The 26,921-nt window shown below is 36.0% G+C and overlaps 1 protein-coding gene across 3 annotated transcripts in view; it reads right to left on the bottom strand.

The window, feature by feature from the left end:
* Window positions 1–26,921, bottom strand: part of SKAP2 (src kinase associated phosphoprotein 2) — a 159,510-nt gene that overhangs the window by 31,754 nt on the left and 100,835 nt on the right. For all 3 annotated transcript variants that reach the window (XM_039862591.1, XM_039862590.1, XM_039862589.1), the window contains exons 7-9: window positions 22,785–22,909; window positions 21,856–21,919; window positions 21,370–21,504 (exon numbers count right to left, since the gene is read on the bottom strand). In XM_039862591.1, coding sequence (XP_039718525.1) covers window positions 21,370–21,504; window positions 21,856–21,919; window positions 22,785–22,909 — 324 coding nt within the window. The remainder of the gene's footprint in view (window positions 1–21,369; window positions 21,505–21,855; window positions 21,920–22,784; window positions 22,910–26,921) is intronic.

Genomic DNA, 26,921 nt, shown 5'->3' on the forward strand with positions numbered 1-26,921 from the left:
GGTCTTCATATCTATGAAGAGTTTATGAGCATCCTGGCCAAATGCCTTATTGAAGTCCAGTTCTATGTCTGTCATCTCTTTGAACTATGTTGGTTTCTAATAATCATCATTTCATCTTCTAGGCAGCACAAAGAACTCTTTGATGCCTTATTTTAGTAGCTTCTCTGGAGTCCACTTCAAAGTCCCTAACCTGTCTAGAATTTGCAGAATCCACCTGTAGTGGATAATGCCATGGTCCTCCCAGATGCCCTCTTCAGGGCCAACACAGCCATCCTCCAGCTGCAGGGACTCAGACTGCTGCTGGCTCACAGCTGTGTGTCCCTCACTAGGAATTGCCCTTGGCTGCAGGAAATTGCCTCACTCAAGGTCACACCTCTCCCATAGGACAGCCTGGAGCCAATGATTAGTTGGTGTGGGGATAGAAAGACAGGCCCCTTTGCCTCAATTTGGCACAAACCTGAAGAGTCATCCCAGTCCCACAGCTCTTAAAGTTCAGCCAAGGCCTCAGTCTGCACCGTGGGCCAGCTTCTCTCATCCAGTTCCGCTGTCCTCACTTTCACACAAGAGTCTCTCCCAAGGTCATTCGCCAATAAATCTCCTAAAAACAACTCTCTCAGAGTCTGCTTCAGAAAAGCCAACTTAAGATACTACGACTTTCTGCTCTTTTTGAAAAGTTCACAATTCAATTGCCAGACTCTATGCTTCTAACATGTCAAAATCAGGGAGAGCAGCTCAAGGACTTCATTCACAAGTTGTCTTGTGAAGCAGTCTTATCTGGGCCAGAACACAAGCTTAATTCCTACTCATCTTTAAGACAGGGCTCAAACATCCCCCAATTTAGGATGCTTTCCCTGAACCCCTCCAGGGGGTGGCCACGCTCCCCTTCATGCTCTCACTGCCTTGGTACAGGCCTCCATGATCACTCCTCTCCAAACATTTGTTACTAGTCTGCTTTTTCTCTAAGTGTGAACTCCCCGTGGGTACATTTATATTACACAGCCTAACGCAGACTAGAACAAAAAAATGCTTTCCATGAATATTTGTTGAGTGAAAATGAAATGGATCTTGGCTAGCTAAGTATTCTATTTGACTCTCTTTGACCACCCTGGGTTTCTATTACCTCTTACCAATCTTATCAGTTGGAGGATAATTCTTGACAGAAAAGGAGCAAATAAAAGAGAAACTGAATTGTTTTCTTTGAATTATTGACCCTAGTAAATTTCAAAACAAACAAACAAACAAAACAAAACAAAACCACAGAGCAATTGCATACGTTTTGTTGTACTTAGCATAATTTACAAATTTCAGCCATTTTCATATGGTCTTTGGTTATCTGGCCATTTTGATGGTTAATCTATGTCTCTTTAAAAGTTGCATTCATTAGGTAGAATCTAACACAAGGATATTGACATATTTTAGTTTCTCTCCCATTTTTCCTCATTGGGATCATTTGAGATTAAATGGTATTTTTAAATACTTGTTTGTCTTTAATACCATACATTTGTGCCTATTCTTTCTCTGAATTTTCTGAAATCTGCCTTCCTAAAGTCTAGGCAAATATGTCTGGCTGATGGCCAGTTTTTTTCTCACTGGCTGTGATGGATTCTAAGATGACAACTGCTTTTGTTTAATTTTTTCCACAATTAAATCTGGATATAACAGCAGTTTCCCTATTTATTCCTATATCCTTCAGCCTCATTCATGTTTTTTAATATGCTACTTCCACATTTAAACTATCTAAAGGAAGAAAAAGATGCAACAGTAATAACTGTTTATTGCTTTTTCTTTCTCTTCATATTCTTAGCGTCAGTTCCTCTTAGTTGAAGATTCCTAGTTGCTAAATACTAAAAAAGCTAACCACCCTGATCCCTGGCTCTGTGTGTCCCAGCCATAAGAAGCTGAGGAGGGGGAGTCACTCTCCATCACTCAGTATCTGTGCTCAATGGCTGTGCCTGAAAGCAATACTACCCATCTGCTTAGAAGCCCTAAATCCAAGGAATGGAAGGGACTGAGCACACTGTACTGAATATTTAATATTTATAGGGCAATTATCAAATAACAGCCCCACTTGTATGTTTCTATTACCACCACGTACTCCCTTTGCGATGTATAACTTCCAGTTTGGGACTAGATATTATGAGCTACATCAATATCTGTGGCATAACTCCATGATGTGTTATTTACCCAGAGTAGTGGTTTTCAAACTCAGGCAGGCATCAGAATCACCTGGAAGGCGTGTTAAAACCCAGGCTGCTGGGCTCCACCCAGAGAGTTTCTGATTCTGTAAATCTGGTGTGGGTCCAAGAATGTGTATGTCTAACAAGTTCCCACTCATGCAGCTGGTCCTGAAAATGACTGACCTAGAGCCATATCTTCTGAGGATTTCCTTCCTATAAGGTTCAAATGGTTTGTATTCTATCATTATTTGAATGTGAGTTAATTAGAACATTGTATCTTCAAATGTCACTTGCTTTTTAAGATTCAAAATATAGGTATACCTAACTAATACTAATGTAAGATTAATTATAATGAAATTAATAAAACAGAAATGAATCTCATATTAATCCCAAAAGATACAATGGAACTATAGAAATGCAAATAAAATTCACATTCCAAAAGTTCACATTACCCTCTTTCACTGGCTGTACAAACATAGACAATCTAAATTCTCTGAACCTCAATTTTCTATCTGGAAAACAGAAATACAAAGTCAACTTTAGAAAATTAGTGTGGGGCTAAAATGAGGTGAAGTCGCCAATACAATGCCCTGTGCATAGAAGATTTATAATCACAGTGATTATAATAATAGTTTACTGTATATACTAAGCACCACGCTAGCCACTATACACATAAATGTCATTCAGTCCTCAGAAGCTTATGAAGAGAATATTGCTGTTATTCCCATTTTACAGATGAATAAATGGAGGCACAGAAACATTTAAGTGACTTGCTCAGCATAACACAGGTATAAGAAGTAGTGTCAGGATGTGAACGCAGGCAGTCTGCATCCAGAGCCCAAGTTCTAAGGCAATGTATTTTTTCTTCCCTTGCAAAGACCACTTGGTTCCAGTATTTGTTTATTAATTAAACAGCACTTTAACCTATTGCCATAACATTCGATTTATGAGAAAGTTAATATTCATGTCATATTGCCATAGATTCTTATTTTTAACACTCTTCAATGACAAAATAACTTGGATAACTCTGACGGTCTTAAAAAAAAAAATAGCTCCCTTGAAAAATAGTGTACACTGCAGAAAAATAGGAGAGAAGAGTCATGTTTGTAATGGCCACAGAAAGTGAAAAGCTTGGCATTTGCCCCCTCCATTTTTCTTTCCTTTGGAAGGCAGCTTGCAAATGGAAAAATCATCTCCCATCACCTCCCTCTCAGACACTGAACATGATGAAAAAACAGGGGAAGGCCAAGCCCTGAAGCAAGCAGAGCCGAGAGCAGCTTCCGTCCTAGCCAGGAGCCCGAGAAGACTGATTAATCCTGAGTAAGACAGCAATAGTTCCTCACCAGATTTGACTGTGGTGAGATGTGAAAAATGCAGCAAATTAAAGTACTCTATATAATACAAAAGAATGGCACTCTCAAAATACAGATTTCCATGTACCTATGAGAAGCTGTGCACACATTTTCAGAATTATGTTTTTAAGGCATTTTCAAATCTAGGGTAAGAGGTATTTTTTTTAACGCGCAAACAAATTTAAGATAAAGTATGTTATGGTGTCTAGAAAATGAAAGATCTTCTAGAACTAGAATATTTCTGTAGAAAGGAGTTGCCAAAAAGAAGCAAGGCAGAACCTGCAGGGGAAGGAATGGGAGGCGAAGCACCCGAAGCTCGCTTGATGGAGGCCTCGACGTTCATTCCTGAAAAATAGTATCGGATGTCCTTCAAAGCACATAAGATTAAAAATCTGAGCTCGAACAACAACTCACTTGCTCAGTTTTTGCCCTCTAATGGGACAGGCTGAACTCTCATTTGCAAAGTGTCTCTTTACTTGGATTCTAGAAATAAAGCCAATACAAACAAAATGTCTACTCTCGTGTACAAGAGCCAGGGTATTTTTAATATATATGCCGGGTAAGCCAAATCTTACTTTTTTAAGGTCTCGCCCAGCAGTGTCCCAGGGTAGCAGATGGAGTAATCTTATCTATTCTGGAAGAGACAAATCCCTGCCACCCTAGGGTCCTAGGCTCTAGGCAACATCAGTGCCCCAAGACCAACCCCCAGCCTATTTTCCAGTACGACGAAGCATTCTAGTCTTCTCATCCCCAAACCACAACCGTTCAAATTTTTTTAAGTTAAATATGACATTTTACAAACTTTCCTGGCATTTTTAGTTAACATAAATGTTATTCTATAATTGTGTATATTAAAATGCAATTTAGGGTTTATTTCCATCTAATTAAACAATGCATTCACACATGTAAATTTAATGGCACACCCAACTATAGTACTTAATTAAAGGGTCATTCAATGTTTATTGTCCTTCCTTAGAGTAAATCATTGATTTAAAGAGAATACATGAAATGACATATGAACTTTCCTGAACAGTCTAATTAGGGGAATAATGTTAATTATCTGAATGTAGTTTAATTGCATGACTTATTTGTGCCTACTCTAGCTAAATAAAAGTACTTCTCAGCTATTATAGAATTCAGGTAGTTAGAAACAACTTTATCACATGATCCTCACTTAGCTTTGGAAAATAATTTCTGGATTAAAACAACTCAAGAAGAAAAATTATCTCAATATAGTTCACTTTAGTGAGGAAATATAATCTACTACTTGGCACGTGTCCACAGGAAAAGTCTGGCTCCCAGATGCTTCTTGCTAGCCCGCAGTGAATTCGACAATGTTTAAACAACTGACAATGTACACTCATAGCAGTGATGACATAGTGACCAAAAATTCAGCAGGAGCCAGTCTCACGGCTATTTTCATATACTGAAAAAGTAATATCCAAACAAAACAAATCACAGACACACTTCACAAACCCAAAAGACACAATACAATTCAGTTAGGCATTTTAAAAGTAGATGTTGCCAAAATTCCATAAAAATTTACAAATAAGACTTGTTATACCACTGTAAGAAAAATAAAACATATTTTTTTATCGTACTAGTGTTCTTAAAAATGAAAAATATAATTTTTCTAATTTCATTCCTATATCAGAAGTCCAACAACTCTTTGCAACAATAGATTAACTGTCTCCATAGCTCATTCATTATAAACATTCAATTTATCCAGTTGCTAACAACTGTTCCTATTAGTTTGAACCAAATAAAATTCCCAACATGTTACCACATTTGACCTCCAAAAACAGTAACTTTATAAGATTCAGGGGTAAAGTGAAACTTCGAAATTTTGATACCAAAGGGGTAGTGTAATTTTTTAGATATAATAGTATCTATGTTCTTTGTAGCTAGCCCACACGTGTCATCATTTAACTGGAATGATATGCTTTCTAACCAGGAAGGTTCTGAGTAAAATCTATAACCTACTGTAGTACTTTCAAGTATAAACAAAACACTGTTAATATTTAATATGAAATCTACTGTCACAAATGTAGCCAACAGTGAAAAAGCCATAATACAAATAAAATTACTTTGTGTGATTTTTCCTATTTCCAGATGACAAGTTTCTTGGAGATGATATTCTCTCTCTTAATAACAAACAACTTCTGTCACATAATGTTTATGTCATGTAAGTTTTGCAAATCGATAGTGCAAAAACCGGTTTGACTTTCTGGGAGAGAAAATGACTGATTGGCATAGGGAATAAAGTGCTTTATGGAAATTAGACTTCATTTGATTGGAATGCCAACCCCGTTTTTAAGATATATTCTCACGTAACCACATTAACCTCATTTGATATGACCTCCACTGTAAACATGTTTATTCTTAGTGTATAAAACCAAGGTACGAGTGTGGATCTGGATAGATCTCTACCCTGATAAAACTTTTGAGTAATTCTATGTATATACAAATGTCATTTTTACCTAAAGAGTAATAAGCATCTATTTAGGATCATTTACTTCATAAATTCAGCATCTATTTCAGATCTCTTCCTTCAGAAATTCAACAAAAATTTCTTCTTGTCAAGAAGTAATTAATATTAAGAGCCCATCAGTACTCTGGAGACAGGAGATATTCGACACTTAGCATAGAACCTTACCTATAGTATATACACGAATTTTTATTTATTTGACTTGAATTAAAGTTTATAAAACAAGCACTTATAATTAAGCTAAGTCTCTACGGTAGTGTTTTTGCAACAACTGATTACTTATGACTAGAAATTCAACCTCTAGCAATATGGTCAACCAAGCTGAAACAAACCTGTCTCTCCCCACTTGCTCAAAGGGGAATGCTGACCATTTGCGGGGTGGGGTTGAGGCCGGGGTTTTAACATCTTCACGGACACAGGAGACACGGCCATGGGGCCATGAGAAGCAAAAAGCTAGAAGACAGACCCCCCACCAGCCCAGGAAAGCCACAAGGAAGATTTCTGTCTTTCCAGGGCTCTGTACCACTGTGGTCAGAGGGTGGGAAGAGGGTTTCCTGTGAGAAACCAAAATCCCAAACCTGTACAATGTGAGATCCAAACTTATACTATCTTTAAGTGTGGTTATTCCCAAGCCAAAAAATTTAACATAAAAACTGTGAAACTCCTGGGGCTCTGGCAGAAGCAAGTGCAAAACCACTGTATAGGAGCATTTCCAGGACCCGTAGCACACAGCACTCCTGCCGGGCAGGGAGAAAACCTGATAAGCTCCAAATACTTGGAGCCAGCGGAAGAGACGCTCAAGTAAACAGGCAATTCCTGTGCGGCCAGCTCTAATAGGAGGCAACACAGAGCACCGTGAGAGTGCAGAGGACAGCTAAGAAATTAAAGTCCACGGAAATGTAAACCTTTATTTTTTAGCACTGCTAAGTTGGAGATTCAAAATACAAACTGCACTAGTCTGGTTCCTTTGCTTTCTCTCAGTGAAGGATGGATCCCACGTGAATATTTTCTTGGGGCTTTGGACCATCTGGTTTTTAATGTCCCAAGCAATGGGGTTTCTTCTACCACTTCCTTTGGAAGGTCTTGTTGATGGTGGTGGCGGTGGGACCAAAAAAAAAAAAAAAAAAAAGCTTTAAATGTGGAGGGGACTTGGCAGTTGTTTTCAAAAGTCTTTTTCTTTCTCGTTAACTCTTTCTTAAATCTTTTCATGAACACAAATTCCCCTCTTTCCCTATGACATGAATATGCTATAATTTGGCCTCTTCCCAGTGTACTAACTGTTTGGCATATCTAAACATTTTCTTAAAGGGTCTTCATTTAATAAACTCCTTGACCTTCATCACTTTGCTTGCACTTTCAGAGCGCTCTTTAGGTGGTGGTCAGGACATCCTGCTCACTGAATGAACAGGTCCTTGCAGATACGCCGTCCACTGGCGCAGACTGGGCTTTGACCTTCATTCCTTATCGGTCTCTCTTTAGTCTTTCTTAACTTTTCTATGACTATTTCTTGTTGAATATTTGTTATATTTCATATTTTTATTTAACAAACTCTGAATTATATTGGTCAACAATGCATCCCCAGTGCATGGCACAGTGCCTGACATATAACAGCTGCCTAATAAATATTTGTTTCATGAATAATTGATAATAAATAATCTGTAGCATGAATACTGAATAATTGAATTATTTATATAAATGTTGGGTTTTTTTTCTTTTCTCATTTCATTTTATTTTCTTCATCCTACCTTTTCAATTCATTTATTAGAATATCAAATGATCTCTTTTGAATACCTTAAATTAATCCTGGGCTCTCAGGAAATATTAAATAAACAACCGGGCTCAAAACTCACATATTTTATAGTATTTAGATATGCATACTTACATGTTTTAGGGTTACTGTCTCTTACACTTATATCTTAAACAATGTAGGGAAAGAATATAGTTTATTAAGGGTACAGATGACCTTTACCTCGACCCATATCATCAAGCTAGGTTTCCAGGAAGAACTGAGATGTAAGGTAATTTCTGAAAGAAAACACAGGCTGACCAGGGACGTGAGACGAGGTTATCTGGTGCATGAGAGAGTGCAACAGGCAGTGTGCAGTCAGGAGCAGGACATGTAAACAGTGGGCTGAGGAAAAGGGCTCGCCTAACTGAAGGAAAGCGTGTGGAGTGGAGAAGGGAAACGAAGGGTTTGATGGAAGCCATGGCTGGTACTGAGACGGAGCAAACTGAATCTTGACAATACCTTCCTATTTTCTAGACACTCCAATGACTCCTCCATGTCCACTGAATCAAAGTGGTGGCTTGAAATATAATTTTTAAACACTTTCCCCAAGCATCTATCTAATCATTGATTCTTAACCTTTGTTTCACCATCCTTTAAGCTGCATACGCAACTTTCCATATCTGAGTTTATTTTTAAACATGAAGCCCATTATTTTCTTACTAGTTACATTAAGCCCTCTGATTTTTGTCCTTGAAGATGTCAGCTTTTAAAAATCATGGTTATGATCCTGTGCTCTTAAGACCTACTTTACCTGTGGTCTTTTATGAATGAGTGAAAGCAAAGGAGAATGTCATTTCCTGGGAACTGTCTTGCTTGAGATGACTGACTTACTATAGGGAACTGGTAACTCAAGTTGGTCCTGCTGCTCACAGCAGATGATCTATTTTTAATGGAACAAAAGATTAACGATATTAGAGCTTTTCATCACTCAATGTACTCCATTTCATAAGTTTATTTATTTGAGACTATGCTCACTGGAGTAGTAATGTTAGGTTTTGGGAGATACTTCAATTTGACCACTGATAATATACTATTTAGTATCTTGTTGTTTTAGGATTCTGCAGTAATTGGTGTTATTAGGAAAAGAATCGTCATAGAAAGAAACTTTCTCCTAATTTAACTAACAGCCCCCGCTAACTAAAGACTACATTATTCAAGTATTATTTGTTGACTCCTAATGAGGAAGGCACTTGTCTAAGAACCCTAGGGGATGCCAAGAAGTACGAGGTTTGGTCCCTGCTCTTGAGGAGCTTGTAAATATAATAAAGATAAGTTATAAAGGCCCATCCATTTGCTTGTGTGCCAAATAAATAATCAAATGAAAAGTAAAATATTAATATAAAGTTTATAGAACAGTAGATAACATAAAATGTCATACTTTGATTAATTTTCAAATGGATGGTGCAACAGAAGTTCAGAGAAGCAGAGGGTCACTTCACACTGGGATGGGCTGAAAAGGCTTTACTGGGGATACAGGGTCTGGTCTGGGCCTGAAAAGTGGGGGAGGATCTGGTAAGAAACTGAACTAAGAAGAGAGTATTCCATACAGATGGGAGTGTGTGACCAAATCATGAGGCTGGAAAAGTATGAGATGTCTCGGGAAGAAGGAAGCACAAGTCAGTTTGTTGAAAGTGGAGAACTGGTATAGCGCAATAGGGACTGGGCTCAAAGGTGAAGTTTCAGGCAGCCGGTGGAAGACTTTTGACTTCAAAGTAAGGAGTATGGGCCTTATCCTACGGGCGGTGGAGAGCCACTCAACATTTTGCAGCAGTAGAAAGATAGGCCTTAAGAAACTTTTGACTTGTTTTTCTTAAAATTATTTTCCCCATTAAATGAAAAAGGATTAATCAGTTTATAAGGGAGGTTTTGAATTCTTTTATATATATTGTCTCCAAGCATCAGAGTGAAACATTCTTAATAAAACTGTCGATGCCCAGAATGGAAGAGGATATGATATTATAATACTGTATTTAGTATTTACCATTATATACTTGTAAAAATACTGTACCGTGCCCAATAAACAAAAAGAATCTTTAAGAACCTTTTAATGGTTTCTAATAGAATTACCACAAATGTTCCACATACCTGTGTTAAGAGAAAGTATGATATTTATCCCGATACTATACAATGGTATAATATACGGAATCAACAAGGATATTTTCGTTGTTTCTAGTGGGTGACTATAAAGGTTCTTTATACATAAAGAGTGATTATAACAGGTGTGGGAAGGGGAAATATGACCTAGGTGTACAGTAACACTGTCAGACCTGGGAATGGGTAAGAATGTGATTTAGAGAGATGACAGATAGAGTGACAGATTTATCTATATTTGTTTAGTTTTCTTTTCTATAGTTAGATATCCATATACCTGTTTATCTGATTAAATTATAGCTTGAGGACAGGGGTTATTTATTCATCAACTTAGATCCATTCTGTATCTTACGGATAGTGAGATATATAAGAACATATGGTAGAGTTGATTGTGAATTGTGTGAATGGAAAAAGGAAAAACTTAATGAACCAAAAGTTTTATCTATATGCTCTGAGTGAATTTTTGTCCTTTAATTACTTCATTAACTCAACATGTTGATTTAGCACACAGCACCTAGTGCTATATAGGTGATGAAGGCATTGAAATGAAACACAGGACAGCAAGACGGAGTTCAGTTTGTTTGGAGCATAAGGGATCTGAGCAGCAGGAAGGGGACTGAAAAGGCAGATGAGAGTCAGATCGTGGAAGAGGTTCACAAGCCTGGCCAGTGAGTTCAAACTTGATTCACTAGACAGTTGAGACCCATAAAGGTTATTGAGCAAGGGATTCATTTGACCATGTTGTTTCATGAAGATCAATCTGTTGGCAGTGTGTAGAACAGATCATCAGGTTGGTTAATGAGAGAGAGACATACACATAGGAGGTGGACAGAGCACTTAGGAACTCTTATAATGATCTAGGTAAGAAATCATTAAAATTCGAGTGAGTGAAGAGCTAGGGATGGATGATGCTTTAGATGCAGACTCAGGAGCAGTTGGCAACTGACTGGACTAGGCGGAGAGGGGCAGGAATCAAGGAAGGAGTCAAGGGTGGTTTTGAGTTTTTTTTTTCTTAAGTGCATGACTATTGATGCTGTTAATAGAAATAGAAATTGAAAAGAAAAGAAGATGAGCAGTATAAGTAAGGAAGATGGTGAATTTGATCTTAGATACAAGTTTGACGTGATGGCCAAAAGTCACTTGAAGTGTGAGGCCAAAGCTCAGAGAAGAGGCCAGCTATGAAGATGTTGGTATATTATCCTGTCTGGTGTCTTCTGTACAGGTATGCCAGTAAATGCTTACTTAATAGCTCAGAAAAAAAGTGACTCTTATCATATTTCTATGGAGAGGCAAGGTAATTATTGGCCAAAAGCTTGACTTCCAGAGTCAGAATGCCCAGGTTCAAATCCCAACTCTACCACTTCCTAGTTTGTGACTGTAAACAAGTTACTGAATCTTCCTGTGCCTCAGTTTCCTTGCCTGTAAAATAGAGATAGTAAAAGTACCTAGGCCATAAATACTATGCTTGTTAAAAAAGGTAATACTTGGGAAAATACCTGACACATACTAAATGTTAACCGTTACTGTTATAATTATCATCATATCATCTTTTAAATTCTTTTGATGAACTAGCTACTCAGTGAAGACGTTTTATGTTGCTCTAACCAGAAGCACGTATACATAGTCATACTTGAAGGTATACAGTTGCCCGGGGAAAGAGTGCATAAAGAGAAAGAGCTCTTTAAATCCAAATTTTTCATCACGCAGGACCATTAAACAGCATTTGATACACATGGGCGACCTTACATAATTATACATGTCAGTCTCACGTTAGTAATTCAGCACACATTTTTCAAGTGTCATTTATGCACACAGACTGCATTAAAGATCAGTTCTGTCCTACAAAGGCCCTGCCTGACTTGGCTTTTGCCTGTCTCTCCTCTCATTCTAACGTCTCTCTGCTCGGCTCCATGTGGTCCTCCCTCCTGACTCCTGAATATCTCAGCATTCTCAGCCTCAGGGCCTTTGCTCTTTGTGCTCCTTGTGCCTAGAAGGTGCTTCATTTGGCTTTTGCATTTGCCAGTTGTATCTAAGAGGTTTCAGTTTAAATGTCACCTCTTCCTTGACCACAGAATCTAAAATAGTTACTCTTTTCACATCATCCTCTTATCTTTGCAGCACTTACTACAATCTGTAACTATCTTAATAAAGACCACCAGGGTCTGCTTTTTTATACCTAAACCCTCAAAAGCTAGAACAGAATCTGGCATGTAATGGACTTTCGATAAACATTTGTGAATCAATTAATTAAAGGCATAAGAATAAGAACAAATGAAGAAAAGATAAAAGACAAAGTCAAAACTAAAAGCTTCACTATTAAAGAAATAAAGGATAAGTAGGAAAACAATTTGAAACAATCAGTAAGCATCAGGAAATGAGGATATCTACAACAGTGCTGAGGTGCATATTTATAAACACTATATGTAACAAGAAAACAAAAATGGGAAAGGCCAAAGGATGTAACAGTTACAAGAAGAGGTGGCCAGTAAAATAAAATTTCCAGAGATGAACTTGAGGATAAAGACTGATGACTAGTTAAAGGATAAGGACAGAAAACCAAACTGCCAGGGGTTAAGGAGTGAGCAGGTGAAGAGACACACAATAGAGACAGGGATAGAACAAGCTCTCCCAAGAATATAATGGCAAAGAGAAGCAGAGTTAGGTTGTAGCTCGTTGAACTTGGATGAGGAATGTAGAAAGAGGTCCAGATTAGGAGGCAGGAGATCTGGTTCCAAAGAGAGCTGGAAATGTCACTATGTATCTGAATTTCTTTGTTCGTCTACGAGAAAAATGTTCTGCCCCATCTCAACTCCTTGAAATAAGGAACAAAGGGGCAAATGAATTAGTATAGGGAGTTATTTCTTTGTAAGAATTCTAATGAAGTTCTAATAAAGAGGAACAAATCTATAGAAGAATGTTTTATTTGAAACAAAATCGAGGTAAAATTTCATGTAAACTTAATTTAGACTGGTTTTCTTCCACGTTAGCAAAAGGCTTTGCACTTACTCAAGTGCAGCACTGGCTGAGGCCAGATATGAAAGTATTTGTATTTATCACTGACATTTGGTTGAACTTGTCCATTCTTATTAATCACTGCTTTAAAGTAAGCAGCTGAGTACTCTTAGGAAGTTGATATTCCCAGCTGACCTATCTGCAAAAATAGTGGAGTCTGATGCTCTCCTGCTGCAGTCTGTGTATTCTCAGAGGTATGCGAATGCGTGCGGGCATGCGTGTGTGTGTGTGTGTGTGTGTGTGTGTCTGTGTGTGTGTGTCTGTGTGTGTGTGTGTGTGTGTGTGTGTGTGTGTGTGTGTGTGTTTTCTGAGACCTAAAGAAGCAAGTAAATTTTTGTGAAGCCACTACAAATTTTATCATATTCCATCTTCTGAAAGCATGGAGGAATTAAAAACGAAAGCCGGCTCTGATCTGTTTATATTCTACATGGGAGGTAAAACACATCTGTGGAATGAAGACTCCAGTTAAAAAGGCTGATACAAAGGTGATTTGAAGCTACGCCATGAAACTAATTGTTGAGATTTCTTGGTGCTAAAAGATAACGTATTCAGTTATGTACAGACACAAAACCTACAGTGTGAATACTTGACCTTCTGGCACAATTTTAGGATCATTCATCTAAGGTTCATAGAAAAATCTTAATAGCCTAGCCTGATTAGTGTAATTTTTCTTCTTGCTTTACAAATGTTAGTCTGATTAGAGTTGTTCACATTTCCTACCTTTTGGTTCAGAATTTTTAATACATATTCTAATGGTTCCCCAGACAATGTAAGCATAAATATGTGAGCTGAAAATTTATAATGTAGTGTCCAAATAATCCAAACAATCAATAACTTCTAGATTGTTCTCTCATCTCCAGTTCTTTAGGGATTCTCTCATTTGTCTTATTCTTTACCATATCCCTCAAAATACAGGGGAAAACACCATGCCACAAGTTTTTTTCTTTACTGTTTTCATTATCTTTTAGAACTACAGATTCTCTAATTTCCATTGTGATTTCTTCTTTTAACTCATAAGCTCTTTCAATGTTTATTTTTCAGCTTCCAAACACAAGGGCTTGGGTCTTTTTAACGATGTGCTTAGTGTTGGTTTCTGTTAAATTTCATTGCAGATAAAGAACACAAGTTTGTATAACACTGATTCATTGAAATTTGTTGAGATACCAATTGTGAACTTACATATAGTCAATTTCCATGAATATTCCATGTGTACTAAAAAGAACATACTTTTTTTACCTTTTCAGATAGATTAGATGACATTTATTAATTTTTTGGCTCAAATCTTCCATGTCCTTACTAATATTTTGCCTCCTTGGTCTACTAGTTTCTAAAATTGGTATGTTAAAATCTCCCACTGTAATTGAGGATTCATCAAATTTGTCTTATAAGTTTTTGCTTTATAGATTTCAAGGTTATGTAGTTAGGTGCATTAAGTTTTATTTTCTTCTAGTATTATTATGTAGTATCTTTCTGTAGTCTTATTATTGCTTTATGCCTTAAATTCTATATTGCCTGATCATAACATTGTTTTATTTGCTTTTCTTGGATGGTACTGCCTGGTGTACTGATTTCAATTACTTTACTTTGAAATTTTCTACGTGATTTTGTTTCACCTCTAAGAAAAACATCGCTAGATTTAAAAATACACATATTCAATATGATAATTTGTGTTTTGATAGATTAATTAAATCAAGTACACATATTGTGATTACTTTTGTATTTGGGCTGATTTTTACCATATTTTCTCTTTGCTCTTTTTTTTTTCTCTTTTCCTGCCTTCTTTTAGATTTTTTTTCTATGATGACCTTGTATTTTCCCTCTGCTGCTGTGGGAACTCCACAATTGCATTTCTGTTTATTCAGTACCTACTCTGAAATTTTAATATGCATTTCCTAACAAAGACTAAAGTCACTCAGCATCTCTCTTCCTGCCTCCTGAACAAGACGACAGTTAGCATCTTTCACTACTCCATCTTGCTCTGGCTAATTTTTCAATTGTTAGATAAATTTAGTTTACCTATTTTTTTTTTTAATTAAAAAGCTTATATAAAAATGATCAATAGCTCAAGTTACTGACATTTTACCTACGTTCACTATTGTTTCTTGTATTCTCCACTTTCCTGTGTTCACCTTTCTTCTGGCTAAAGCACACGAAAGGCCAGAGCTGGGATCAAAGCAATGTGTGCTTGTCTCCGAAGTCCCTGCTCTCAACCACAACCATTTATCGGTCACAGAAATACAGAAAGGCACTCTGTGTGCAGAGGCGATGGGTGGAGCCAGCAGAAAAGAGGGGACGGAGAGAAGGAGGGGAAGTGGAAGATGCCTAGAGAGAAGGTGTCACTACAGTTTTGTCATGATAGCTTTGACGCAAGGTTATTACTGACACTATCTACTAGAGGATAGGATTCCTATATCAGAGAAGCAAAAACAACAAGTTCATGACATGAATAGGGTAAAAATACATAAGACATAAATAAACATGGGGATTAATTGTAGAAGTGTGTCAAGGCTTGGGCCAGAAACAACAGAGGTAGTTGCCCTTTGAGGCCTGTCTGAGAATGGCAGAGGGATTCATAGTACCTAGCGATAGTGCCTGGCACATAATATGTGCTCAACAATACTTACAGAATGAAGAGAATGAAAATAAGTAAGAAAAAAAGGATAGAAATGGAAAATAGGTAAGAGGAAAATAAAAGAGTGAGAAATTGTGGCAGGAAATAAGAGGAAGAAAATTAAAGGAAAGGAAATTTTAAAAAGGGCAGAAGAAAGTAAATGAAAACAAGGATCTCATTTTAAAAAAATTTTATATGCATTTGCATATTTGTAAATGGGCCAAAAAAAAAAAAAAAAGACTAAAGATTCATATCAAAGTGTTAACAATATTTAGGTTAGGAGTGAATGACTTTCACTTTTTTATTTTATGCACATCGGCAATATTTAAGGTTTTTCCAGTGAGCATGTGTTATTTGTAAAAAATGAAAACAAAAACAAAAACAAAAACAGATTTAAAAAGTAAGACTTAGCAAGAGCAAAAGGGAAATGGACAGAGAATCATGAAGGACCACTCCATGTGGCTCGCTGTGAGGTACACTCAGGTGAGCCCATCTTCACTGAGCCCCTCTGGGGCTGCCTCAGTGACCTCCAGGGACAGAGACCATTTTTTCCTGCCATCTGTCCATTAATCTCTTCAAAATCCCAAGAAGGAAAAGGAGTCCCATAAGAGGGCTTCCTCTTCTCTTAAAGCTACTTGTCAAATTCCAGCTCTGGAATTGCTTAGCCCTGCATTCTTCCAGGATGCCTGATTCCCTTTATAGAAGATCCAATCTGTCACACACAAGTCTTTCAATTCTGCCTCAAAAGAACAACCCTATCAGCATATTATAAACCAGGTATCTATACAAAACAGACACATATTTACAATATCAAAAAAGACTCTTCCTTCACAGATGGTAGCCTGTGAAAATAGAGAAAATGCCTCTTTCCTTTTTCGTCTTTCCTCATTTCTCTAAAACTAACAGAACCTCAATCCCCTAAAAGAAACAGTGACAGACAAGTCCAGCTGGTCCCTTATGACCTAGAACCATTCTATATAATCCCAGTTTTATATATGTAAGAAAACTTATGTTCTGTACATAAAAATAAACACTCATATAGTGTGAATATGGGTTTTTATAACTCAGGAGACAGAGATAAAAATGTGGTAAACCAAAATCTTGCTATTAAAACCTTGTGCCATGGTTTTTTGATCTCAGCACTACTGACACTTTAGGTCGTATAATTCTTTATTGTGGGGGGCTATTCTTTGAATTACATGATGTTTAGCAGCATCCCTGGCCCCTACGTACTAGATGCCTATAACACACACACACACACAAAATGCATGCGCGCGCACACACACACACACACACACCCCAGTTGTGGCCACCAAAAATGTCTCTGGGCATTAAATCATTAAATGTAGCCTGGAGGCCAACTTCTCCCCTCGTTTAGAACAACTGATGTGGCTCCGAGTTGCAAAATGGGTTAGTTTATCCTTCTAGTAATGGAAATCTGTCGCATGCGCACAGGAATTTGGGGTTTTAATATGTGTTAAACCATCTCTTGTAATGAAAAGAATTTGTTTGCAGTATCAACAGCAAAATAGAGAAAAGATACATGACAGGCACAATTGTATTCCAAAAGCTTCATGCCATATTATGAAATAGGCAAATCTATAAAGAACACTAAAATCACATTTATATTCAGCAAAGACAAATATATAAACAATTAGATGTTTGTGAATGTTTTCCTTATATTCTATAACTTCAGATAACTCTCAGCAGAGTTCAGAGCTAAAACCATACGAAAAAATTGACTCTAGCCTAGTTACTTACTTGGGAGAAAGTATTTACCATACCACACTTAATAATTTTATAATTTGGTGCCATAGTTTGAGAAAAAAGAATGTCAATGGGCTGCCTGGACTAACAATGTTAAAATACTGAATATATGTGGTTCTGTGCAAGCCAGTGGTACCTTTACATTGCATTCTAAAGAAAAAAGGAGAAAAATTCTTTGGTGAAACCAGAACCTATCATCACTTATAATACCAGAGACTCCAGGATGCCCTATAATCTTGATATTAACTTGGTAATATGAATGATAATCATTCAGCAAGAAAATAAAGTGAAAATGTATGGGGGGAGGGTTGTAACCACTTATTAAGTTAGCACTTGTGTCTACTTGCTGGAGACTACTCCAAATGTAAGTACCCAACACTGTTCATTTTTATGCATGTAACAGTTTCATTGAAAAAAATTACAGCTGCATTTTGCTTAATATTCCATTTTCTATATAGATAGCTGGACTGAATAAATTTAAAATGCAATTGAATGACCAAAAGATAAAAACATCCTTTTCTGGCTCAGAATAGTTTAATCTGTCATTACACTAAAAAAGAAAAAAAAAAAAGAATGAATTAAGACTTTAAAAAAATAGGTTAATGGAACTGGAAATTCGTCTTCCTGTTTTATGCGGCCCTCCTCTAGTCCCCTTGCCAGAAGAATTTCAATGTAGTTCCCCTGAGAGCTACAGATTTAATAGGCTAATGGGCAGTTACCATTCTTGTTACTGGGCTGACTCTAGTCAGTCTCTATCTAGAAAAATCTTTTTGTTGTCGTTGCTTCTGCATAATTTTCTGACATTAAAAACAAAAAGCAAGCAAGTGACAAGGAGAAGAGAAGAGCAAGCTGGGTTGATTTCTGTGGCAATTTCCCAAGTATTCTTTTCCCCTTTTAAGATTCAAAATCGAACAAAGCTGCCTTCTGTATTTTTAATGAAAAAAATGAGCAATAACTTCTGAAATTCATGCTAAGCCAAATGAACTCATTGCTGTGTTAAGAAACAGTTTAACGCACTTTGATCAATATATTGGTTGTGCAAACACGAATATGCTACAGTAATATCGCAATGTGAGCGAACCTGAGTGGCCTATGCTGATAGGTGCTAACAAAAAAGGCGTCAAAGCATTTGGGTATCTGAAGAAAAGCCAAACATCCTTAATATTCCCCAGAAATGGCACGCTCTCAACTCTTCTGCACATATGTATAAATCCCCTAAATGCAAAGAAATCTTACAAATTCATTCTTATTCTTTTATGAAGTTAGTTAAAAATTAATGAACAAGAAATTAAAGAGAAGCTGCTGTAATAAAGTTAGAATATTCTAACTGAAAAACAATTACAATGAAACTACTTATACTCCCACAGAATTATAAACATTTTTCAAGGGATATTTTGCAATACGAGTTTTTAAACAATGTTTTCTTCTTCTTGCTCTTGAGACTTAAACACTGCAGGTTTATTTTACATTAAAAATACATTTATTAGAGTAAGAGCTTTAATATCTCAGAAAAAGAACTCTGTGATTTAAAATAACATGCTGAATGCTTAGTTTTTTCTTCAAACACATTTAGATGCTTCATCTTTCAACTAAGAGGATTAGTTTTCGACTACATGTAATTGACAAAAATTATGTTGAAATGGTAATATTAATTATTTGGGGAATTTAACCAGATTTCTGAGACATGCAGTTCTTTGTATAGAACTAGAAAAATACCAACAGTTTCAGAATGTGTTCACTGCTTTTTCCACTGTTTTCACCTCCTCTCAAAATTATATTCCTATTTCACAGAAGTGAAAGCAATTTGCTTAATTCTTTCCTGAAAGATCATTTTTCTAAAAGGAAAAAGGTTACCTTTCTAGTTTTAGATGTTTAATCACACAAAAGCTCTAAGAGACGACTTTACGGCTTTCACTAAGAAAAATCCCCTCTGTAGTAGCTGCCTCGAACCCGGCAAACCTGAATGGTGCAGATGTTGAAGTGGGTCTGGGTCCCACTGGGGAAGAAGGAAGAACCAGACGCACCACAGCGGCCTGTGCCAGCTCCCTGCCCGGGGCACAGCTGCAGGCTCTATAGCAAGCGCGATCCCTCTCCACAGCAACTGGGGTCGCAGGCAGGGGCCAGGAGTCCCAGAGCAGTTTAGATTTCTTCCAGTCCCACAGTAAGAAAGAAGACTACTTAAAGAGTAACCAGTTATTTCCAACAATTATATGGCCCAGGCCAAAAAAAAAAGAGAGAGAGAGAGAGAGAGAGAGAGAGAGAGAGAATGAGGAAGAACATCTGTAGTTAAAGAAAATAAAAGATGCTTTATATTTTTAAGATTTTGAGCTACTTACAGGAGATTTTCCTTGAGTCTTTGTTATGAAAATGACTACGAATGTTGGATCTTTATTCCTTACCAATATTTATTTGGAAAGGCGGGGAGAGAATGGTCAAGTTGAAGAAACACAGAACTTAATAAAAAGTTAATTCGCAATTGTAATGCAACTCATGCACTGCAGGGTTTTAAAGGAATGAAATGTATATAACAGTAACATCACATTTAAAGAAAGCTACTATACTCTTCCATTTGACATCAGTATACATTCTCACAAGCTCTATGAACGTTTTAAAAACTAATATAATTGTACTCATGTTACGGTGTGACTAAAAGCAAGCAGTCAGAGAATATTCTTCCCTACTTGAGAATAACTGATGCTATGGCAGATGCCATTTCCTTAGGATACATCAGAAAGGAAGGAGCTATAAACATATAGCTCCTTAAAATAACAGAACAGATTATTATTCCCCACAAAATTATGCTTTTATACTAATCATCTTCTTCGAGAGTAGTAAAAGACAATATGTAGACACATATCTTGAATAGTTTTTGTATCTTGAATTTGTAATATCATAAAAATCATTAATCCTTATTGATAAAATTATCATTATACCTTCATGTTAAGCACTTGCAAGAATTTAGCAGCTACAATGAGAACAATAATGATGTTCGATTTATCGTGGGCTTGCTATGATTCAAGCACTGTGCTAAAAGCTGTAAATACGTTACCTCATTCCTCCCACCGCCCATGATATTATTCCCATTTTAGAGATGAAGAAATTGGCTTTTAAGGTCACTGAGCTAGATGGTACAGCCAGAATTTAAACTTTTTAGCTGTAAAGTCCATATGCTAGTTATTATGCTCTACCTTCACTAAAAATAACATGTGTGCATTAATTTGGAACATGTTAAGTATTTTTTAAATCAATTTTAAAGGTTTATACTATATTGTTAAATTGTTCTATTCAGAGAAAAATAGCTTCTACTTGATATGTTAGTTAAATCTCACTTATATTGCTTATAATTCCTTTTTCTTCTCTAACTGATGATTTTTTAATTGCCAGAAAAAGGTTCATTTCAACCTAGGGTGTTAGCAATGCAATAATTCCTGAATATTTTTGTATTCTAAGTATCCTAAGATATTTTGGGTTAACCCTCAAAACTACAAGTCAAATAGCTAATAGACAATGAACAGATATTACGGCATTTAAACACTAAACCACACCTGAAAATGTAGAATAAAATAACTTATTCATACTGATGATAAAATATCAAATAAGAAAACTTCGAGCCTTAAAAGGCCTTTGTTTATAGTTCAACAATATTCCTCCAGAACGCCATATACTATTGTAAGGAGGAATACATGAGGCAGAAGCTGCTGACATATGGGGTGTTCGTAGAACTTCTGGTTAATGGAAGTTCCAAGATGTATAAGTAAAAAATGACGTGTGAGTTAGTGAAAAAAACTATAAGGCAAGTCAATTTTTTAATTAAAAAATTATGTAGCATAAACAATGCTAATGAGCCAAAAGTCCCATGAGATTAGGACTGTATCTGCTTCATTTTAACATTCCATTCAATTTTCATAAGTGTATATCCACTCCTCGAAATACCTCAAGCAGAACCCTTTTCGTAAAAGAGAATTTTGAAAATTTTCTTTGTCCCTGTTCTTAATAGCACATTTTCTACTCAAGTTGTCAGCTTGATGACATTAAAAAAACCCTACCTAAAATTCTTAAATGAATCGCCAGATAATAAATACCTGGAAGTTCTTCATAAATTTCATCATTTGGTTGACTGCCTGCTGGTGAACTGCTGATTGGTAGAGGGTGATCGACATCATCATACAGGTCTCCTCTTTCATCCTCCTCCTCGGGTATAATATCAGATCCCATATCTACAAAACATGTTTCATGAAGTAAATTCTTAAGGAATGCAAAGAGGTTTTCAAAACTCTATTTTCTAAATTACTGCAGCCCTACAAAGTCACGACATTGTTATATTCTATATCCTTAACTTAAAACATTTTTAAAGATTGATTATTGTATAATATGTGGATTTCAAAGTTGCCAATTGGTACTTATACAACAGATACTTTTATATATCTGAAGTCAATGGTCTGTATTAATACCAGTCATGTTCCCTTGGTCATTCTCATAGAAATTCAATAAGCTTTTATAGTTGGAAATCTAAATCATTCAGTTATTCAGTAAAGACTGCAATAACTTGTTCAATTGATTGCTCTTACCTTGTAACACAAATTTCAGCTGCTGTACCCATTCTTCAGCATCTTTGGGAGAAGCTGCTGTGAACTAATAAAAAAACAAACAATAACAAGAAAAATTACCACAGCAGAAATGGAAGGTATGTCACATTCTTATCGTTTCTTTAAGACCATTAGTAATTCTTTTCATGTCTAGTACTACTTTTCTTGCAAGGATGCTTCTTATAATGTACAGTTAATTTTGACAAATTTACGTAATTGAAGCAGAGGATGATGGATTTGAAACTCTGATCAGCAGCTGGCAGCTGTGCAGGAAAAAAAGCTGCTTCTCTTCATCAATGTCAAAGACAGAACTGATGAACAAAATTTGCCCTTGACAATTAGAAGACACCCATGAATTTCTTTAGACTGCTGGGTACAGTTTTCTTTAAAATGTTCTTGTCAGATTCCAACACACTACCTGACAACTTAATTAACTGGCTTTCAACTGCAATCTCAGATATTTAAAACTTATTAAACATACATTCCATATTGATGCTAACTGATAGCTCTTGAATTGCAGAGCTGATATGTGCCTTTACCTTTTTCATTCTCTCCCACAAGCCTAAGCAATATAATATGCATTAACATTCTGATATTTTTCTTTTGATAATTTTACTCTTTCTGCTATGTAATTCTTCTAAGAAATCACACGGTTCTATTAAAATAGATATAAAATGCAACATGTGAAATAACTGATAAATTATATATTCACTTGTTCTCGTTCAAGAAGATACCACTTGAACTAATCTGAATTTTAAAAAAATGTATATGAATGTTCAATGTATAAAAGCCAGTGTTCTCTTTATTATTAACATGCCAGGGAGAGCTGCTTTAACAAAATGTTAATGTCTTTATAAATGAAATCAGAACATTTTATCAACTTAATTTCAAAACAACATAAAAACTCTAACCTGATAGACACGTTTATCAGGAGCAGAGACTTCAAAACAGCAATCTTTCTTTCCATCCTTCCTAAGCGTGTTATTCATTCTGACATTGTAGCCATCTATTGCAAATTCACCTTTCTGCTGTTTGTCTGTTGAAGATAAAAGGAAAGTCGGAATTTCATTTACTACAGCGAGTATAAATGCCTAGTCGATTATCTGTTAGACTTTCTTTGTCAGTTCTTGGAAAGAGGAGTTTTTGGTCATATCACTTTCATAGTATAATGTTTAAATAATGTTTCTAGATGTAACTTTTAATTCTAAAATAATGGAAGTATTTGGGATGACTGGATTCAAAAAGGACATCTTAGGGAACTGGAGGAATTGGTCTGCAGATAGTGGTCTTATTCAGAAAGATGTACCAAAATAAGACACTTTCATGTAGGAAAAATTCAAGAACTGGAACTCAGAGGTTGCTAGATAGACAATCCCACTACAAATCTGTGGTTCTTTCAGACTTAGTAAGCCTGTAGGAAAACCTGTCTAGTTGAAACCTCACTGGGCTTTTTGTACCGCTCTCTCTTCTCATCACCACCCTCCGACCCCCACCACCTCCAAAGCCTCTAAAACACTTTCTTTTTTAAAAAAAAAAAAAATCTTAAATTGGTATGAATCGAACTCTAAATTTAAAAAGCAGCGCAGAATGAACCAAAATTATTAAAAGATGTGGAGGGAAAACAAAGTATCTGGATAAAGAGGAGTGATAAAGCAAGCGCAGAAACGTTAGTTACCAAAACCAAACCAAAAGAAAAGTGAGTTTCTTAACCAGCCAGTGAACAATTAAACCAGTAATGCACATTCGAATCTCATATGATAAGTGTCAAGAGAAAAGGTGATTGAGCTTTAGTCAGATATTGTTTTAAAGATGAAGTAGGAATACAACAAAGGAAGTGATACTCTGAAACTGAAAATAAAATCCGCTCTCCTCCTTCACCCAGTTACACTGTGTTTATTTCCTAGAGTAACACAATATTAAAATCATAAGGACAACTGTCTTTTTTACTGAGCTCGGAAGAAATACAGAAATGCTTCCATATTAAAGGGTAAAGTCCTCTCTCATCCCAATGCATGAAATAATATTTATCTCCTTTTCTTAAATATACTAATGTAATGCTTGAAGTAACATACATTTTTAAAAGGTCACCAAGATCATATTTTGTTCAAAACATCAAATGAGAAAAAAATCTGACTTAGCAATTCCTGGCTTAAATCTGGACATTCTAATCATATTTAGTCATAATTGACATCTCTTTGGATGATTAAATAAACAATTCAAATTTTAAAAATTTGAAGTTTGCTTTGTGGAAAAAGTCTACAATGACCTCTATGAGGTTCAGAAAAACTATAAAAATTAGACCAGCATTTCCCATGATCAAGTAAGTGTGGGAAATGCTGAATTAAATAAAGTTAAACAGGTTTTGCTAGTGCAGGCCTTCCAGAGGCCCCTAATACATTTATATATTGACTGAATTTCTATGAGAAAGATACAGTATACAATATTTTCCAAAATTATTTGTTCATGAAACCCTTTTTCACAGAACATTTTATGTAACTGGTACTCCTGGGACACATTTTGCCAAATACCTAACTAGAAAAATAATACTGGGGAAAAAGTATTAAAATGGTGAAGCACAGTTGGTTCTTCTAAAATTCTCAAAGAAAACTAAGTCATTCATTCACTCATTCAACAACTTTATACTGAACACTTAAGCAAGGGAAAATTATAGGTATGGTGAAACAAAAGCTAGTAACATCTTACCAGACCTTTCCCACCTTCTCACTGAAACACACACACACACACACACACACACACACACACCACGATAAAACCTTAAGTGCTCCAGAAACATTAGTCAATGATCTACTAGACTGCAAAAAGGATTTAATTTCACTACAAGATACGGAAGTAGTCAGAAGCAAAATATCAAAGCCCTACTGAACAATTTTGAGAGATTTCCTTAAACTTCCCAGGAAAAACAGGATTTGAAGGACCAGATGGAGCAAGTGGCTCTCTTGCTGTACAAAGGCTCAGTTGCTCCATTCACGTGGTTCATCCGATCTACAGCCCATGCTTTCGACCTCTACTATGGGTCTAAAATGCTTACCTATGTAACATGAGTAAGGATGAAAAACACATAGGATTGGGAGTTTACATCTGGCAATGTAAAATCAGTACCACAAAGACTGAGTTTGGAAGAGCTGCAGGGTGCAGGGTATCTTCCTGTGCTACATTATTTAGGGAAAGACAATCAGGCAGCCAAATTAGGTAATCTGTCTTTAGACTAGCACATCCACTTTTGACAAAATTTTCAGATATATGCTGTGGGGCCATGAATCAGATCTTCTGTTAGAGTCTAAGAGGAGGACGTGAGCGGCCTCTAGTCAGATGAACCAGAGATAAGCCACTAATCCAGTCTAGAGGTAAACATCCCAAATTACAGAGACAAGGATAGTACATCCTTAGCGAAGAGTAAGTAAAAGAGGAAAAGCAAGCAAATGAACACAGGTGCCGTAAAAATATTATGTAATACAAAAACATAACACAGCACTCAAGATGTAGAAAGCAGGAGCAAACTACGAGAAACGGAAATAAATGTTAGACAATTGTTTTGCATCTTTTATAAGGTAAATAAAAAGATCTGAAAGAGATAAAAGAAAACAATGCAACATAAAATAAAAAGAGAAATGGCTGAGACAGGTAGAAATTGGAATGGAGGTGCTAAAATAATGGAAAAATACTGTATAAGGAATGGAAAATATAGCAGCAAAACAAATGATGTATTAATATGATAAAAAAGTTAAAAATTTTGAACATTGTTGAAAAATCAGATCAGATGTACTTTAAAAACACCCTCAGTAAGTAGGAAAAAAAAAAAAGGAGTGAAGAGGAACAAAAGGAATATGATGTAGATGGAAGACTGACAAAAATACCAAAAAAAAAGCATGGGTGTTCTGGAAAAAAAATTAAAAAAGAACAAATAAAAACAGTGCCAATATCAAAGATATAGCAGAAGAAAAACTCACTCCACCAAAGAAGGACCTAAATCTACAAAACAAAAAGTGTTGTTTAACCAAGTAAAAGTAATAAAAAGAAACTAATACCACCACCAAAAAATTCAGCTAATGGTTGAGTATTCGAGGATAATCATGTAAACATCCAAGTTGGGGTAGGATTATGACACCAGAAAGATTGAAGAAATAGGAAGGAAATTCATAATTCCTTCTCAATAGCTTTGGCAAATCCATAACCATAAAGTAGCCACATCTCCAATTAGCCAGTGCGAGATAGGACACTCAAGACATGAAATGGGCAGAATATGGCTATGAGACTCTGCTCTTCTCCCTTCACGTCAGCATCTCTTCTAGACAGAGAGAAAGGAGAAAACCTTAGCGTTAAATGTCAATCCATAATAATTTACATGTAGGTTGGTTCTGCAGTGCATTCTGAGATAGTTTCAAGGACACTTGTTGACTTGATTTTTTAAAAATAGTAAAATGAGAAACCAAATGAGAAACAAGGTTATATAAGTTCATTTACCCAGAACTGTAAACAACTAATAAAATATTTTTATCTAAGTGAACTTCTCAAATGCAGAATCTTATTTAAGTGCCCAAACTCTAAAATTATAATGAAAATCTTTCTGACATATATACTTCCCTGACTTCTCAAACAATTCTTTTAAACATAATTTAACATTTTCTTGATAATCTAGCATGAATCTGAGTATTAGTTTTTATAACAGATTGATGCCCTCAGGATTATTGAGGTGTCTGTCCCTCTACTAAATTTTTCTCAGCTTCTATTTCACGTTTTCGCTTTGCTTATATCATGCTATTCAAATTTAATGTCTATAGAACGGAAGGCTGCCAGGAGAAACTAGATAATGAAATCTATTAAATCAGTAACTGAATTTATACAATTCTAATTCAGTAGGTTCAAGGTAAAAGGCAGTTGGCTCTGATCTCTTACAAAACAAAACACATAAGGTTAATGATAGCTATTTCCTTCTACTTTTTCACTGGCTTTTAGGTTTACACCTGTGTTCTGGGTATTTTAAGTGTCAAAAAGACAACTCACATTTACTGAGCTCCTTCTATATGTCA

The sequence above is a fragment of the Pteropus medius genome, unplaced genomic scaffold, assembly GCF_902729225.1.
Source record: "Pteropus medius unplaced genomic scaffold, Ma_sr-lr_union100, whole genome shotgun sequence".
Lineage (NCBI taxonomy): Eukaryota > Metazoa > Chordata > Mammalia > Chiroptera > Pteropodidae > Pteropus > Pteropus medius.